The sequence below is a fragment of the Salvelinus fontinalis genome, chromosome 5 (genome assembly GCF_029448725.1).
Source record: "Salvelinus fontinalis isolate EN_2023a chromosome 5, ASM2944872v1, whole genome shotgun sequence".
In the NCBI taxonomy this organism is placed as follows: Eukaryota; Metazoa; Chordata; class Actinopteri; order Salmoniformes; family Salmonidae; genus Salvelinus; species Salvelinus fontinalis.
Window position 1 is genome coordinate 23,359,742 of NC_074669.1, and position 13,440 is coordinate 23,373,181.

The 13,440-nt window shown below is 43.4% G+C and overlaps 1 protein-coding gene across 1 annotated transcript; it reads left to right on the top strand.

Annotated features, from left to right (window-relative positions):
- The first annotated feature begins 1,517 nt into the window (after positions 1-1,517).
- LOC129855335 (flavin-containing monooxygenase 5-like) lies at positions 1,518-13,430 on the top strand. Its single transcript, XM_055922878.1, has 11 exons — positions 1,518-1,760; positions 2,018-2,184; positions 2,352-2,540; positions 2,661-2,826; positions 3,054-3,196; positions 3,366-3,565; positions 3,837-4,070; positions 8,784-8,905; positions 9,129-9,201; positions 9,423-9,671; positions 9,766-13,430. Exons 2-11 carry the CDS (start codon positions 2,053-2,055, stop codon positions 9,950-9,952), a joined length of 1,695 nt encoding a protein of 564 aa, XP_055778853.1. The 5' UTR covers positions 1,518-1,760; positions 2,018-2,052; the 3' UTR covers positions 9,953-13,430.
- The last annotated feature ends 10 nt before the right edge of the window (positions 13,431-13,440 follow it).

Genomic DNA, 13,440 nt, shown 5'->3' on the forward strand with positions numbered 1-13,440 from the left:
GGAAGAACAGCACTGGCTCTGGAGCAGCATGTGTACACGCTGTGTTCTTGTGGAGTCTGGAGTCGCTAGGGCAACTGGCCTACCATCTCTGCTTGGAGAAGGGGAGCAGACCAGAGGATGCGACCCCTGTCAATACACAGCTTGACTCACCTGCACCCGTTTTCTCCAGTTGGGCTATTTACAAACAAACAAATGGTTCAAGGTAAGCTTCATGATATAAAATAATGTGACAGGTGAAATGAAGAATGGGATCTGCTTTATCTTCTAACATATTACACAAGTTGACTGCAGGTATTTACTTAAGTATCTACAAATATTAAAATTGATTGAAAAACATATAAGAAATAGTTTCAAATGGTATTGAAAAACCAGTCCCTGGCTGTGGTATACCACCCACGCCTCTCTCACCCTATTACCTTAACCTCTATCCCCCCTTCTCCCTCATCTACCTTACCTCCAACCTCACCCGAGGACAGCCTGACCTCCACCCTCCTCTCACTTTAACCCTATTAGCTCAACCTACACCCCCTCTCCACCATCACCACCCAGAAAGCTTTAACACCACCCTCTCACCCGTACACCTACACCCCTCCTCCACTCCCTCCTCTCCTCAACAACCCACAGAGAGTCTCAATACCCCCCGGACACCACCCCCTTCCTCTCCTGTACTACATGATCTACAAACAGTATTCTGTCATTCCTTTGCTGAGAAGTTTATATTGGAGTCAAGACTATCAAAGAATGTAATGTAAATGGACAGTGTGTATGATATTTGTACATGAGAACTAAGTAGAAAGACAAACCTTTAAAGAGATTCTCCTTTACTTTTGTATACTTTTTAGCATGTAGTTCTGAAAGTAGTACTCACGAGCCAAAAGTGGTCCCCGAAAATTGTAGATATGTGCACCATGTCGTCTCTCTCTCTCTACCTCTCTACCTATCTCTCTCTCTCTCTACATACATACATACATACATACATACATACATACATACATACATACATACATACATACATACATACATTCACACACACACTGAGCCGTTGGGCCCGCCCTGCAACCTTTTTGGATACGGTGGGGTGGCCTTTTGCTAGCTGTCACTCAAATGCGAGGCTAGAACTCAAATTGCTAGGGAGTTGGCCAAAGCGGGATGTTTAGAAAATATTTTCTTAGTTGCCAAAGTAACTAAGAAGCATGTATTTTATGCTGCTTCACATCATTTTTAATCCCATAAAGATCTTCCCAATGTTTCTGTGTGGAAAGAAACATGAATAAATAAATGATAACTCCCTGCTGTCAGCACTTTATCTTACATGTCCACCCCTTCTAGGGGATTCTGTCAAAACACGTTAAAGGCAACATTGTGGATGGTGAGATGAGTTAATGTTATTGAATCTCAGGTAGATTAAATTAAGCTCTGTGGGCTAGTAACAACTCTCATGTTTTATGTAACCAAGTAAAGGGTTAACCTATAGGACACTCCCCTACCCTGCTTTTGGTTCACTTCCCGATTTGTGAACTTTACTCTGCTAATATGCTGGTCAGAGTCTGTATGTGCAGGACAGGGATCTCAGCTCAGGGAAAATCAGAACGTTTGACCTAAAATAATGTTTAACTACAGACTACAGATAAACTAATTCCAAGAATGCCTACATTCATCTAACCTGGGGAAATGACACAGAGCACCAAATAATTACCTGCATTTGACACAGTTCCAGTCAGAACTACTCCAGCTGAGAGGGAGCAAATTCTATGGATCAGGTGAGTACAGTCGCTGGTTGAGAGTCAACTGATTTTGATGAGTTTGCATTCTTATTCAGGTTTATGAAATTATCAAAAAATGTTCAGTGGTGATTATGTTGGTAGAGTGAGTTGGACATTTGTTGGTTTAACCTGTCACTGCAGACGGAGGAAAGATAACAGGGATCTATGGGGTGATGCAATGGTTTCTCAACAGGCTCAGTCAGTGGAAACTGAATTAGAGCGTCTGTCACATCAGCCTCCTATTGTGTCTCCAGTCCTCTGCAGAAAGACAGACCGCCACACAGGTAGTATGTCCCAACGTGTGGCAGTGATCGGGGCGGGTCCCTCAGGTCTGACCAGCATCAAGAGCTGTCTGGATGAGGGTCTGGAGCCTACCTGCTTCGAGAGCAGTGATGACATCGGGGGGTTGTGGAGGTTCAAGGTGAGGATATAAGGAAAGGAACCCACTTTGGACTATAGAGATGGACCCCTCGTAACTGCATCACCAACAGTGTTCCTGGGTGCATCTGAAATGGCACCTTACTCAGAGCCCTATTCGGGGGGAAAAGGCCCTTTTAATAGAAAATAATGTAATTTGTGTGTCCACAGGAAACCCCTGAGCCGGGCCGCTCTAGTATCTACCGCTCTCTGGTGGTGAACACCTCCAAGGAGATGATGTGTTTCAGTGACTTCCCTATGCCAGCTGACTACCCCAACTACATGCTGCACTCCCAGCTGCTGCAGTACTTCAGGCTTTACGCTCAACACTTTGACCTCCTCAGACACATCACCTTCCAGGTCACCACTCTCTTTCGTCTTTTCTCTCTCCCCCTCTCTCTTCTCCTCCCCTTGATGGACCTCTCCCAGTCATTTAGCCTCTACACGACGTTCTATGATCTGTTACTGTGTGTGTTTCAGACCAGCGTGCTGACCGTGAGACAGAGGCCAGACTTCAGTCATTCAGGCCAGTGGGAGGTGGTGACAGAGAACAGGGAGGGACAGGAGCAGAGACACGTCTTTGACGGGGTCCTGGTGTGTTCAGGACACTACACACAGCCTGTCTCACCGCTAGACCAGTTCCCAGGTCAGTTTAAAGCATCTAAACACTATCTATACACTATACTCTATATACAGTTTTGATACACCATAGATGTGTCAACGTTTTGACCATAAGGTCCTCGGCAATACTGTGTGTAAGTTTTTTTTTCTTTATTTTCTATGGCCTATGTTTACATATGTGAAGTGTTTTGGATGTGTGTAGCCAACAGGTACAATACCTCTTCAACCACCTGAGTGTTCTTTCCCATGCAGGCCATGAGTCGTTCCCTGGCCGCTGCCTACACAGCTGGGAGTATAAGGATGCTGATGCGTTCCGGGGGAAGAGGGTGGTGGTAGTGGGGATTGGGAACTCTGGAGGAGACATCGCTGTGGAGATCAGCCGGGCTGCAGAGAAGGTGGGGCTCACCTGTCACAGGAGGACATATTTAAGCTAATACTTTCTTGAGGTACAAAGCGACCCAGGTTCAAACCCAGTGGTTCTCATACTGTAAAGAGAGTTTGGCCATTGATGTCTGTCTCTCTACTTCTCTGTTCCCCCTTTTCCCTTTCTCTCTTACATCCCAGACCTTCCTGAGTACCCGTAAGGGGGCGTGGGTGTTAGCTCGTATGTCCAGTAGCGGTCTCCCACTGGACATGACGGCCATCTCACGGCTCACCGTCCTGCTGACCTCCCTGCTGCCCAGAGCGCTGGTCAACTGGGCTGCAGAGAGAACCCTTAATCACCGATACGACCACCGCCTCTACGGCCTACAGCCAACACACAGGTGACCAGCACCCTATTACAGCCAACACACAGGTGACCAGCACCCTATTACAGCCAACACACAGGTGACCAGCACCCTATTACAGCCAACACACAGGTGACCAGCACCCTATTACAGCCAACACACAGGTGACCAGCACCCTATTACAGCCCGAAACATAGGTGTGACAAATATCAGATCGGATTTGAGAGTTTGCACTATGGCAACATTGGAAAATATAAAAAACGAAGCCAAAAAAAACGATCACTCATTTCTCTCTCTGTCATCCCAGGCTGCTAGAGCAAAATCCGCTGATCAACGATGACCTTCCAGGCCGTATCCTGCAGGGGGCAGTAGTGCTGAAGCCAGACCTGAGAGGGTTCCAGGGGTCCGGACTGCTGTTCCAGGATGGAACCACGGAGGAGGACATCGATGCAGTGGTCTTCTGTACTGGATACAATGGCAACTTCTCCTTCCTGCCCCCGTCACTATGTTCAGGACCTGGGTGGGATCTCAACCTGTACAGGTACTTTTATAATACTGGCTTGGACAGGTAGTCAAATCCTTACTTCCACTTAAGTCAAATTTTCACTCAGTCATGTATTGATGTCAATAGAGCAAGTTACATTTCGACTTTAGGGACCGTTTTAAATTTAGTGGGGTGGGGGGGTTGGTCCAACATAGGGGAGGGTTGTGTGGTTTTTTTCTCGGGCACAGGGGGAGGGTAATGCATTCACCCTTCTGCAGATTTTACTATATAATGTCTTCCATCCTAGCCAAATGTCCTCATCTGCTTGCATGCTCCTCCCCTACATCAAGGTAGGTGATTTAGTACTTCCCTTATGCCCAGGCTATTCAACTGGCGGCCTGCGTGCCAGGATTGGCTCATTCATTAATTTAGACTGGCCCTTTGATCAATTCTGACCCTTAATAAAATATCTGCAAATTAATCCCCACCAAAATCAGATTTCAGTGCCAAAATGACAAGCACTATTGTAGTTGTCTATAGTGAGGTTTTTAGTCGTTTTTAGCAGTTTCTAGCGCCTATGTGGCATGTTGATAATTTTTTCTTTATATTAATTTGTCTCTAGTGTTTGAACGGATTAAGCAACAAAATATTATGACCCCATTCCTTAAAGCTACAACAATTTTGGGGGTTGCACCTCGACTTGCTGAATGAGTGCCCTCCACTCAACATTTAATTGTAAGAACTGCTTTATTGGTGTGTGTGTGCATTTCTTTTTTTATACAGTTCTTCTGAACAATAATCGCATGTGGAAAATGTCCGGCCCCCCTGCAATGAACCTTTTTTCATCTGGCCCCTGTAAGAATATAGTTGAATAGCCCTGCCATATACACTACACTTTTCCACATGCTAACTATACCACAGGTCAATATAGTCTACCAGTCTGTCTATCCTGCCCTCTAGCCACCATTCAAAGTGACAATAGTTGTATAGGTGGATAGTTTGTACAGAGGGGTATCCTACGAAGCAAGCTATATCTACTCCGGGTTTTCTAAAGTTAACCAGCTTATCCGTACTATGCCGGTGGATATTGCTTGTCCACCTGCCTCTAACTGAACTCTAGCAAGCTTGTAACTGCACGTGCATGGGCGAGACAGTGCTACATTTTCATTTGTGCCAAAATGAAAGAAAAGTTATCTTGCAAATTCAGCAGGCTATGGTGTGAAATATGCTTTTAGAAGTGCCCTCTTTATTTTATTACTTATCGTTAATGCCGTCTTTGGTGTGCTTACCAATGCACAAGCACAATTTTCTTCATACTCCTATCGAAAACTTCACACAATGTAACAATTCAAAAGGCATTCTGTCTTTACTAAATGTGTAATGTGATATATTTTACAATTAAAAAAAATTTGCACACAAAAAAAAATGTGATTATTCAAATATTTAATCAGTCGTCTTCTCCAAATGAAGGGGATGATGATAACCTTTGCAAAAGGGAGGGAATCTGATTTCATTGGTCCTCAACTTGCGGCTTAGTCATTTCATTCAGGGTAAGTGGAGTTAGCCGTGAGTTAGCCTGCCCCGGAGCAGGTTAATTCTGAAGGATTTGTTGCCATAGAAATTGACCTGCCTAAAATGTGAGCCACTTTTGTATGACCGGTTATCCTGAGTTAACTCTGAGTTGACCAAAGTCACCTCTTCAAACCTGCTTCGTAGGATACCCCTCTTATCTTCAATAGGCTAACTAGCATCATACCACACATAAAATAATTTCAAGCTGAACCAATTTTCAATATAAGCGGAGACGCCAGGATCAGTTGTGGACACTCCAATGGGGGTTCAGGGGGAGTGTGATATGCACCGGTTTGGGTGGTGGACCATTCTTGATACACACTGGAAACTGTTGAGCGTGAAAAACCCAGCAGATTTGCAGTTCTTGACACACTCAAACTGGTGCACCTGACACCTACTACCATACCTCATTCAAAGGCACTTAAATCTTTTGTCTTGCCAATTCACCCTTTGAATGGCACACATACACAATCCATGTCTCAATTATCTCAAAGCTTAACAATCCTTCTTAAACCTGTCTCCTCCCCTTCCTGTCTCCTCCCCTCCCCATCTACACTGATTGAAGTGAATTTAACAACTGACATCAATAAGGGATTATACCTTTCACCTGGATTCACCTGGACAGTCTGTCATGGAAAGAGCAGGTGTTCCTAATGTTTTGTACACTCAGTGTAGAGTGAAACAGGACTATATAAGCACCCCCTGATTGTTTTTATTTACTCAACAGTTTATAAGGTGTAGAAAGGCACAGTAGCCAGTCAGTCTGGCTGTATTTTAAGTTCTGATCCTGAGATGTGCTGTCTGTTGTGGATCATCATTCTCCCAAGTTGTTCTATAATAATGTGGCTACGTGTCCCCAGCAGGCCCAGTTATTCAGGAAAGCATGCTCTGCCTCCTCTCCGATCCGAGCAGCTATTCCCCCCCCCCCCAAACCCAACGCTTCAATATAGCCTAAATATTTGTCATTTAACTTTTAAAATGTATTACTTTTTATGTCTGTCATAAACACAACCAGTGACAATTTAAAAAAATCTGGTTTGGCTACTTCAAAAGGCTCTTGTACTTGAACACGTTCGTCCAAAATATAATTCCAACATCCAAACTGTGCAGCGGCCATTTGATCAATGGAAAGAGACATCTGTTAGAAAACACCAAAAAGTGTGATGACATTCAGAGATTGTTAAGCCAAGCCTTTGATACTGGGTAGGCCTGCAAGGTAGGGAGGGATGTAGGCCTATTTTCTGTTTGTAGAGATTGACATAGTATTATTTTCGTTGCAGATATTTTATATAATTATAAATATAGCATCAAAATGTTGCAAATCTGATTTCTACCTAGCTGATCATTGTCTGCAGCCGGCTATGACTATAGTGTACTGAAAAGGGCAGGGAGAGTTTGCACATCCACATTGGTCGGGAACCCTCAACCTTCTGGCCCGTAGCCCTGCGTGGCATCGACTGGGCCACAAAAGCATGCTGAAGTGGCAAAGTCGATATCCACGTTTATAAACACAGGGTTTGTTATTTGTGGTCGTAAACTTCATTTTGAGTTAATTGTATTTCAGACAGGAAACACCACATATTCGTTTAACCGTTTATTAGAAAAAGATTACAACATGCAATACGTTAGTCTTGGCGTTAGGCTCTGCTCCTTCGGGATAGCTCATAATAATTTCAGATAGTGAGTAAGCTACGCTGTACCAATCTCCCTGCAGGAAGGAAACAGAACCAAACAGGTGGAGGCTGGGGTGACAGGAAGGAAACAGAACCAAACAGGTGGAGGCTGGGGTGACAGGAAGGAAACAGGACCAAACAGGTGGAGGCTGGGGTGACAGGAAGGAAACAGGACCAAACAGGTGGAGGCTGGGGTGGAGGCTGGGGTGGCAGGAAGGAAACAGGACCAAACAGGTGGAGGCTGGGGTGGTAGGAAGGAAACAGAACCAAACAGGTGGAGGCTGGGGTGACAGGAAGGAAACAGGACCAAACAGGTGGAGGCTGGGGTGACAGGAAGGAAACAGATCCAAACAGGTGGAGGCTGGGGTGGTAGGAAGGAAACAGAACCAAACAGGTGGAGGCTGGGGTGGTAGGAAGGAAACAGAACCAAACAGGTGGAGGCTGGGGTGACAGGAAGGAAACAGGACCAAACAGGTGGAGGCTGGGGTGGTAGGAAGGAAACAGAACCAAACAGGTGGAGGCTGGGGTGACAGGGAGGAAACAGGACCAAACAGGTGGAGGCTGGGGTGGTAGGAAGGAAACAGAATCAAACAGGTGGAGGTTGGGGTGGTAGGAAGGAAACAGAACCAAACAGGTGGAGGCTGGGGTGGCAGGAAGGAAACAGAACCAAACAGGTGGAGGCTGGGGTGACAGGAAGGAAACAGAACCAAACAGGTGGAGGCTGGGGTGACAGGAAGGAAACAGAACCAAACAGGTGAAGGCTGGGGTGACAGGAAGGAAACAGAACCAAACAGGTGGAGGCTGGGGTGACAGGAAGGAAACAGAACCAAACAGGTGGAGGCTGGGGTGGTAGGAAGGAAACAGAACCAAACAGGTGGAGGCTGGGGTGGCAGGAAGGAAACAGATCCAAACAGGTGGAGGCTGGGGTGACAGGAAGGAAACAGAACCAAACAGGTGGAGGCTGGGGTGGCAGGAAGGAAACAGAACCAAACAGGTGGAGGCTGGGGTGGTAAGTGGGTGCAAGAAAATGCAACTGCATACTCTCCATCAACAAACAGCAGTAGAGGTAGCAGAGAATGAGTGAGTAAAACTGATCAGCTAAATTGACCGCCATATTAAGGTAGGAAGTGTTTGTAGAATATGATTGGTGCAATGTCAGCTGATGCATCGCTGAAGCCTATACCCGGGTTCCCTGTATGAACTAGCGCTGAGCTTAATGAGCATGAGGGGGGAGGGTGTGCAATTTATTTTACAGTACAAGGGGAGGGTCACATGAATATGTTTTTTAACGTTGGGGAGGGGGGTGCATTTTTTTTATGACACTTTGAGTTGGACCAGCCTACCTATCCCCTCCCTCCCCTCCCAGTACATTTCTAACCATCCCTAAGTGGATGTTAGGATTTGCCCCTTTAAGATACAGAAGAGAGATCAACACTTAATAGATGCCAGAGGTGAAATGGTGTCATACTGTATAATTAACTTGACGTTGCTTTAGGTTAATGTTTTTTTTCTTCTTTTATTCGAGACGGGTGTTCCCTCCAGCTCTCGAGCGCCCCACGCTGGCCATCATGGGTCTGTTCCAGACTAAAGGACCCATCTTTCCTGCAGTGGAGATGCAGGCCCGCTGGGTCACGAGGGTCATCGCAGGTACACACACACCTGGTCTAAACTAATCTTGGCAACCCAAACCCTAAAATCTCACAAACTACAATATAATTTATCTTACATAGTCTGTCCACAAGAGATTAGGTTTAAACACACACACACGCATTGGAATGACACAAACCTGTCTCAATATACATTCCTGGCAAACACATACATACCTGGCAAACACAGCGAAGTTAGAATTCTATATGATTGTTTGTTGAAGGGTTGACCCAGCTCCCACCACGGAAAACGATGCTGTCCAAAATCGAGACGGAGACGAAGAGGAACATGAAGAGGTAAACAACATGAAGAAGAGCTGCCTCAATACCAGTGGCCATTTGCCTTGCTTTGTCATGAGTGATTACCTTGCCTGTGAACTGCAGACTTGTCAGTTCCCAAATCTAGGGCCTAGGCTGTTCAAAGTGAAATTAAGGCCTAGAGGTCACAAACAACTTCTCCTCACAATTTTTCTCTCTTTCTCCCTCTTCTCCATCATCTCCCCTTCTCTCTCTCTCAGTTGCCTGTGTCCCAGACAGGCAGCTCTCCATGTGGATTATATACCATACCTGGACTCCCTGGCTGAGCAGGTGGGGGTTCGTCCCAACATCCTAGGGCTGCTGCTGAGGGAGCCTAGTGTGGGGCTGCGTGTACTGCTAGGGCCCTGCACACCTTACCAGTACCGCCTAAGAGGGCCGGGAAAGTGGGACGGGGCCCGACAGGCCATCCTCACTCAGTGGGAGCGCGTAGCCCAGCCCTTCAGAACCAGGTAGGTAGCCCAAAGGGTAGACAGGCAGATTCATTTCCCCTTGGGAATCAATAGAATATCATCTCCTATTTTGTATGTATTCATTCTATTCCAGACTGGAGCCAGAACCCCCCAGGCCCTTGGTCCTTCTGTCCCCCTTGCTGATCACGCTGTCCGCGGGAGCTGGGATGCTAGCTGTGGTCCTCTCCCAGTGTAAACTGACCTTAGTTCTACAGAACCTACTACAGGACTCAACTCACCTGCTGGACTGGCTCTCAGCACTACTGTGGGGCTCGGAGTAGAAGCAGCCTATATAGCAACAGATCTAGGATCTACATCAATACTCTATTGCCTCCACTATGGACCAGGCTCTCTGTTTTTTTTCTTCTCGTCAAGACCAGTATGCAGCGGATCTTTTTTCAGGCGTTTCTTTTACGCCTGCTATGTTAGCTTAGGCTGTATCTGACCTAACAGACTGCTTTCATTGTCTTACAAAAACACTCATTAGGTGTGCTTGCTGAAAGCAAGACCTCTCTAAAACTCATACTCCTATTTGATTTCTTCGGTTAGCTCTAACGCTTAAACCGCTTAAGCTATTAACATGAAACCAACTTTAAAATGTGCGGACAGCCCCGACTTAGCGCGCTTGAGAAATTATTTTTGATAAATAAATATGATAAATATCTGTTCTGAATTAAGATTCAAATATGTTTGCAGAAAAAATGGGGTGTCAGCTATAACATGACACCTTGAGTTTCAAAAAAATATTTTGATTATTGAACTCCAGTAAGAAGTGGATTTACACCCGGTAACAGAATTACATCATGGGTCCCTGATCTGTACTACACAGACATGCATAATGATGTATCCTGAATAGGAACACAAAGGTAGAAATATGCAATATCATATGGGTATTATTCTACACACTGGCTATTATTCTAATGAGCTATGCCCCAAACAATACCACATTTGGTTGGTTTTGGTTGGTCTGGACCAGACCAAATCTGAACCAATTATAGACGTCTATGTTTCACAAGTTTGGACATCACAGTAGAGTACAATACAGCACATCACAGTAGAGTTCAAGTATAGTTCAGTAGAGTATAGTACAATACATTATACTGTACTCTAGTGTTCTCTACTGTACTATACTGAACTTTACTCGACTGTAGGCCTACTGTATAGAACTATACTTTACTTGTCTTTGCTGTACTATACACTACTGCAGGGGTTCCCAAACTTTTTGCTTTGTGACCCATCAATCGAGGTGTCTTTTGAGTAGCGACCCACCATAAGCTTTGAGTGGTGAAGAAACATACGCAGACCAAAGAATAAGTCAACAATATCATCCTTGCAGCGGAGAGAAAATGTTGCAATTTCAAAGCTAATCTCCTGCAATTCCACATTCTGTCATGGAGCTGAAAGAACATTTTGCAGTTTTAAAGCCAATTTCCTGTAATTCTATGCATTTTACCATGCTGAGAGAAAAAATTGCAGTCTTTAAGCTAATTTCCTACAATTCTAAGTATTTTGACATGGCTAATGCTGTTTTCTTATGCTCAAATATTATTTAAAAAATCAATGAGGGCCTGATTGTCTAGCTTTTATCTTGTTGATTGTATATATACAGTACCAGTCAAGAGTTTGGACACACCTACTCATTCAAAGGTTTTTCTTTATTTTTATTATTTCTACATTGTAGAATAATAGTGAAGACATCAAAACTATGAAATAACACATGGAATCATGTAGAAACCAAAAAAGTGAAGAATCTGAAATATATTTGGATTTGTTTAAGTATGCACCCTGGGCCTTGATGACAGCTTTGCACACTATTGGCATTCTCTCAACCAGCATCATGAGGTAGTCACCTGGAATGCATTTCAATTAACAGGTCACCGATCATGGATGTCTATGCTTGGGCCAAATCAAGGCCTGTATGGACCGGACCAAAAATCTACGTTTGTGGTAATTAAAATCAATGCCGTTCTGGACCGGACCAAAAAACGACATCTGTGTACTGAACGATTTGGTAACAAACAGTAAAAACACAATTTACTAATTGGTAGGTCTACCTTTACTTGTTATTTCCGTGAACTCATGAGGGACAGAAAATAAAAAATCTTATAGATATGTAGGGTTTTGGTAACGGAATTACAAGGCACAAAGCAATGTTTCTTAAACTTAAAGGCAAATCATTTCTCAAGCTAAATGTGTTGATATTAGTTGTCAGGGGTCTTTATTTCAACATTACTGTGTTTTGATGTATTTCTAATACCTTTTAAGACCTTTTCTGGTAGATATTTTCTAAAACCCTTCTAAGATCTGTTTGACCAGAAATCAAGGCCATTACGTATGCCTAATTTTTAAGATAGAAATGCCTTAATTTCCCAAAAACATAGACTCTTAGCTTTCATTTGACACCCAATTTGATATGCTCCTATGAACTTCACATGTTGGTGCTCGAGTCCTTTCACATGGAAATTACCATATATAATTTAACTACATCAACATTTAAAATCAACCACAATGCATTTGAATGGCAATCAAGGGGCCATAAACTTTAATGTTAAAAATCATAAAAATGGAGACGCTACTACTCTTGAACCGCCATCAACTCCAAACCAACATTGAAATGTGCAGACTGACCCAACTTAGATTGTTTGCATACTACGTTTTGATATTGCATATACTTTTTGAACTATAATCATTTCAAATGTGCATAATTTACATTACAGTCAGTGGTTTCTATGAGAGGTAGATATTCACAGGGACACTGCTTTCTAACCATTCAAGCAAGAAACACCAAAAACAATTTCAGGATGATGGAAACACTTCATAGATTATTTAATTCCTCCATCCTTTTAAGGTCCAATGCTGCCTTTTTAAAAACCTCAGTATTAAATTATTTATGGGTAACAATTAAGTAACTTACTGTGATTGTTGTCTAAAAGAAACAAAAATAGCTAGAATTTTGCTAGGACTGTCTGGGAGTGATCTCAGTAGGGAGGGGAAAACTGAACTAGCTGTTGTTGGCAGAGAGGTTTGTAACGCTCTTTTATATTGGTCTATTAACTAATTTATTTTTCAATCCGCTCTTACACTAAAAGGCCATTATCATAATTTTCACAATTTCACAGTATTATTCCAAACTTAAGAACACAGTGGTAGACAATTGAAATGCAACTGCTCTTTAACCATTTCCACTACAAACATTAAAACAACTTTAACATTTTCAAACTTTATAAATGATGACTATTAAAATCTGCCTAAATTAGCATGAATAATCAATAGTAACTATTGAACCGTTCAAGCTTGAACATGTTCTGGCTATCCTATCCTTTCAATCAATCAATACTTCAAGACAAGCTAGCAAGCACACACATTTTCTTCAGGAAATGTACTTTTCTAGTTAGTATTATTTGCCCTGTACTGCCAATGTGTGTGTTAATTGTGTTCCCTTGATTGTATTGTCTGTGTCTAATTTTTTGTGTAATTGCTGCTGATCTTGTCATGCAGGGCTCCCTTGAGAAAGATACATTTGAGATTAACGGGACTCCCTGCTTAAATAAAAGTTAAATGAAAATAAATAACATTAAACCATCCTTCATAGTTGTTAGCCTTTAACCTCTAGTTTGTACTCTTGAAGCTATGTCCAGCCTCTGTCTGTACCTGTTCAACGTTCAACCAAAGCAACGTCCTACTGAAGAAGGCATTGCTGCAGTGTAGAAAGATATGTATTTGGCATTTAAATAGCAATAAAGGAAATGTAAAACAGTGTGTGATGAGG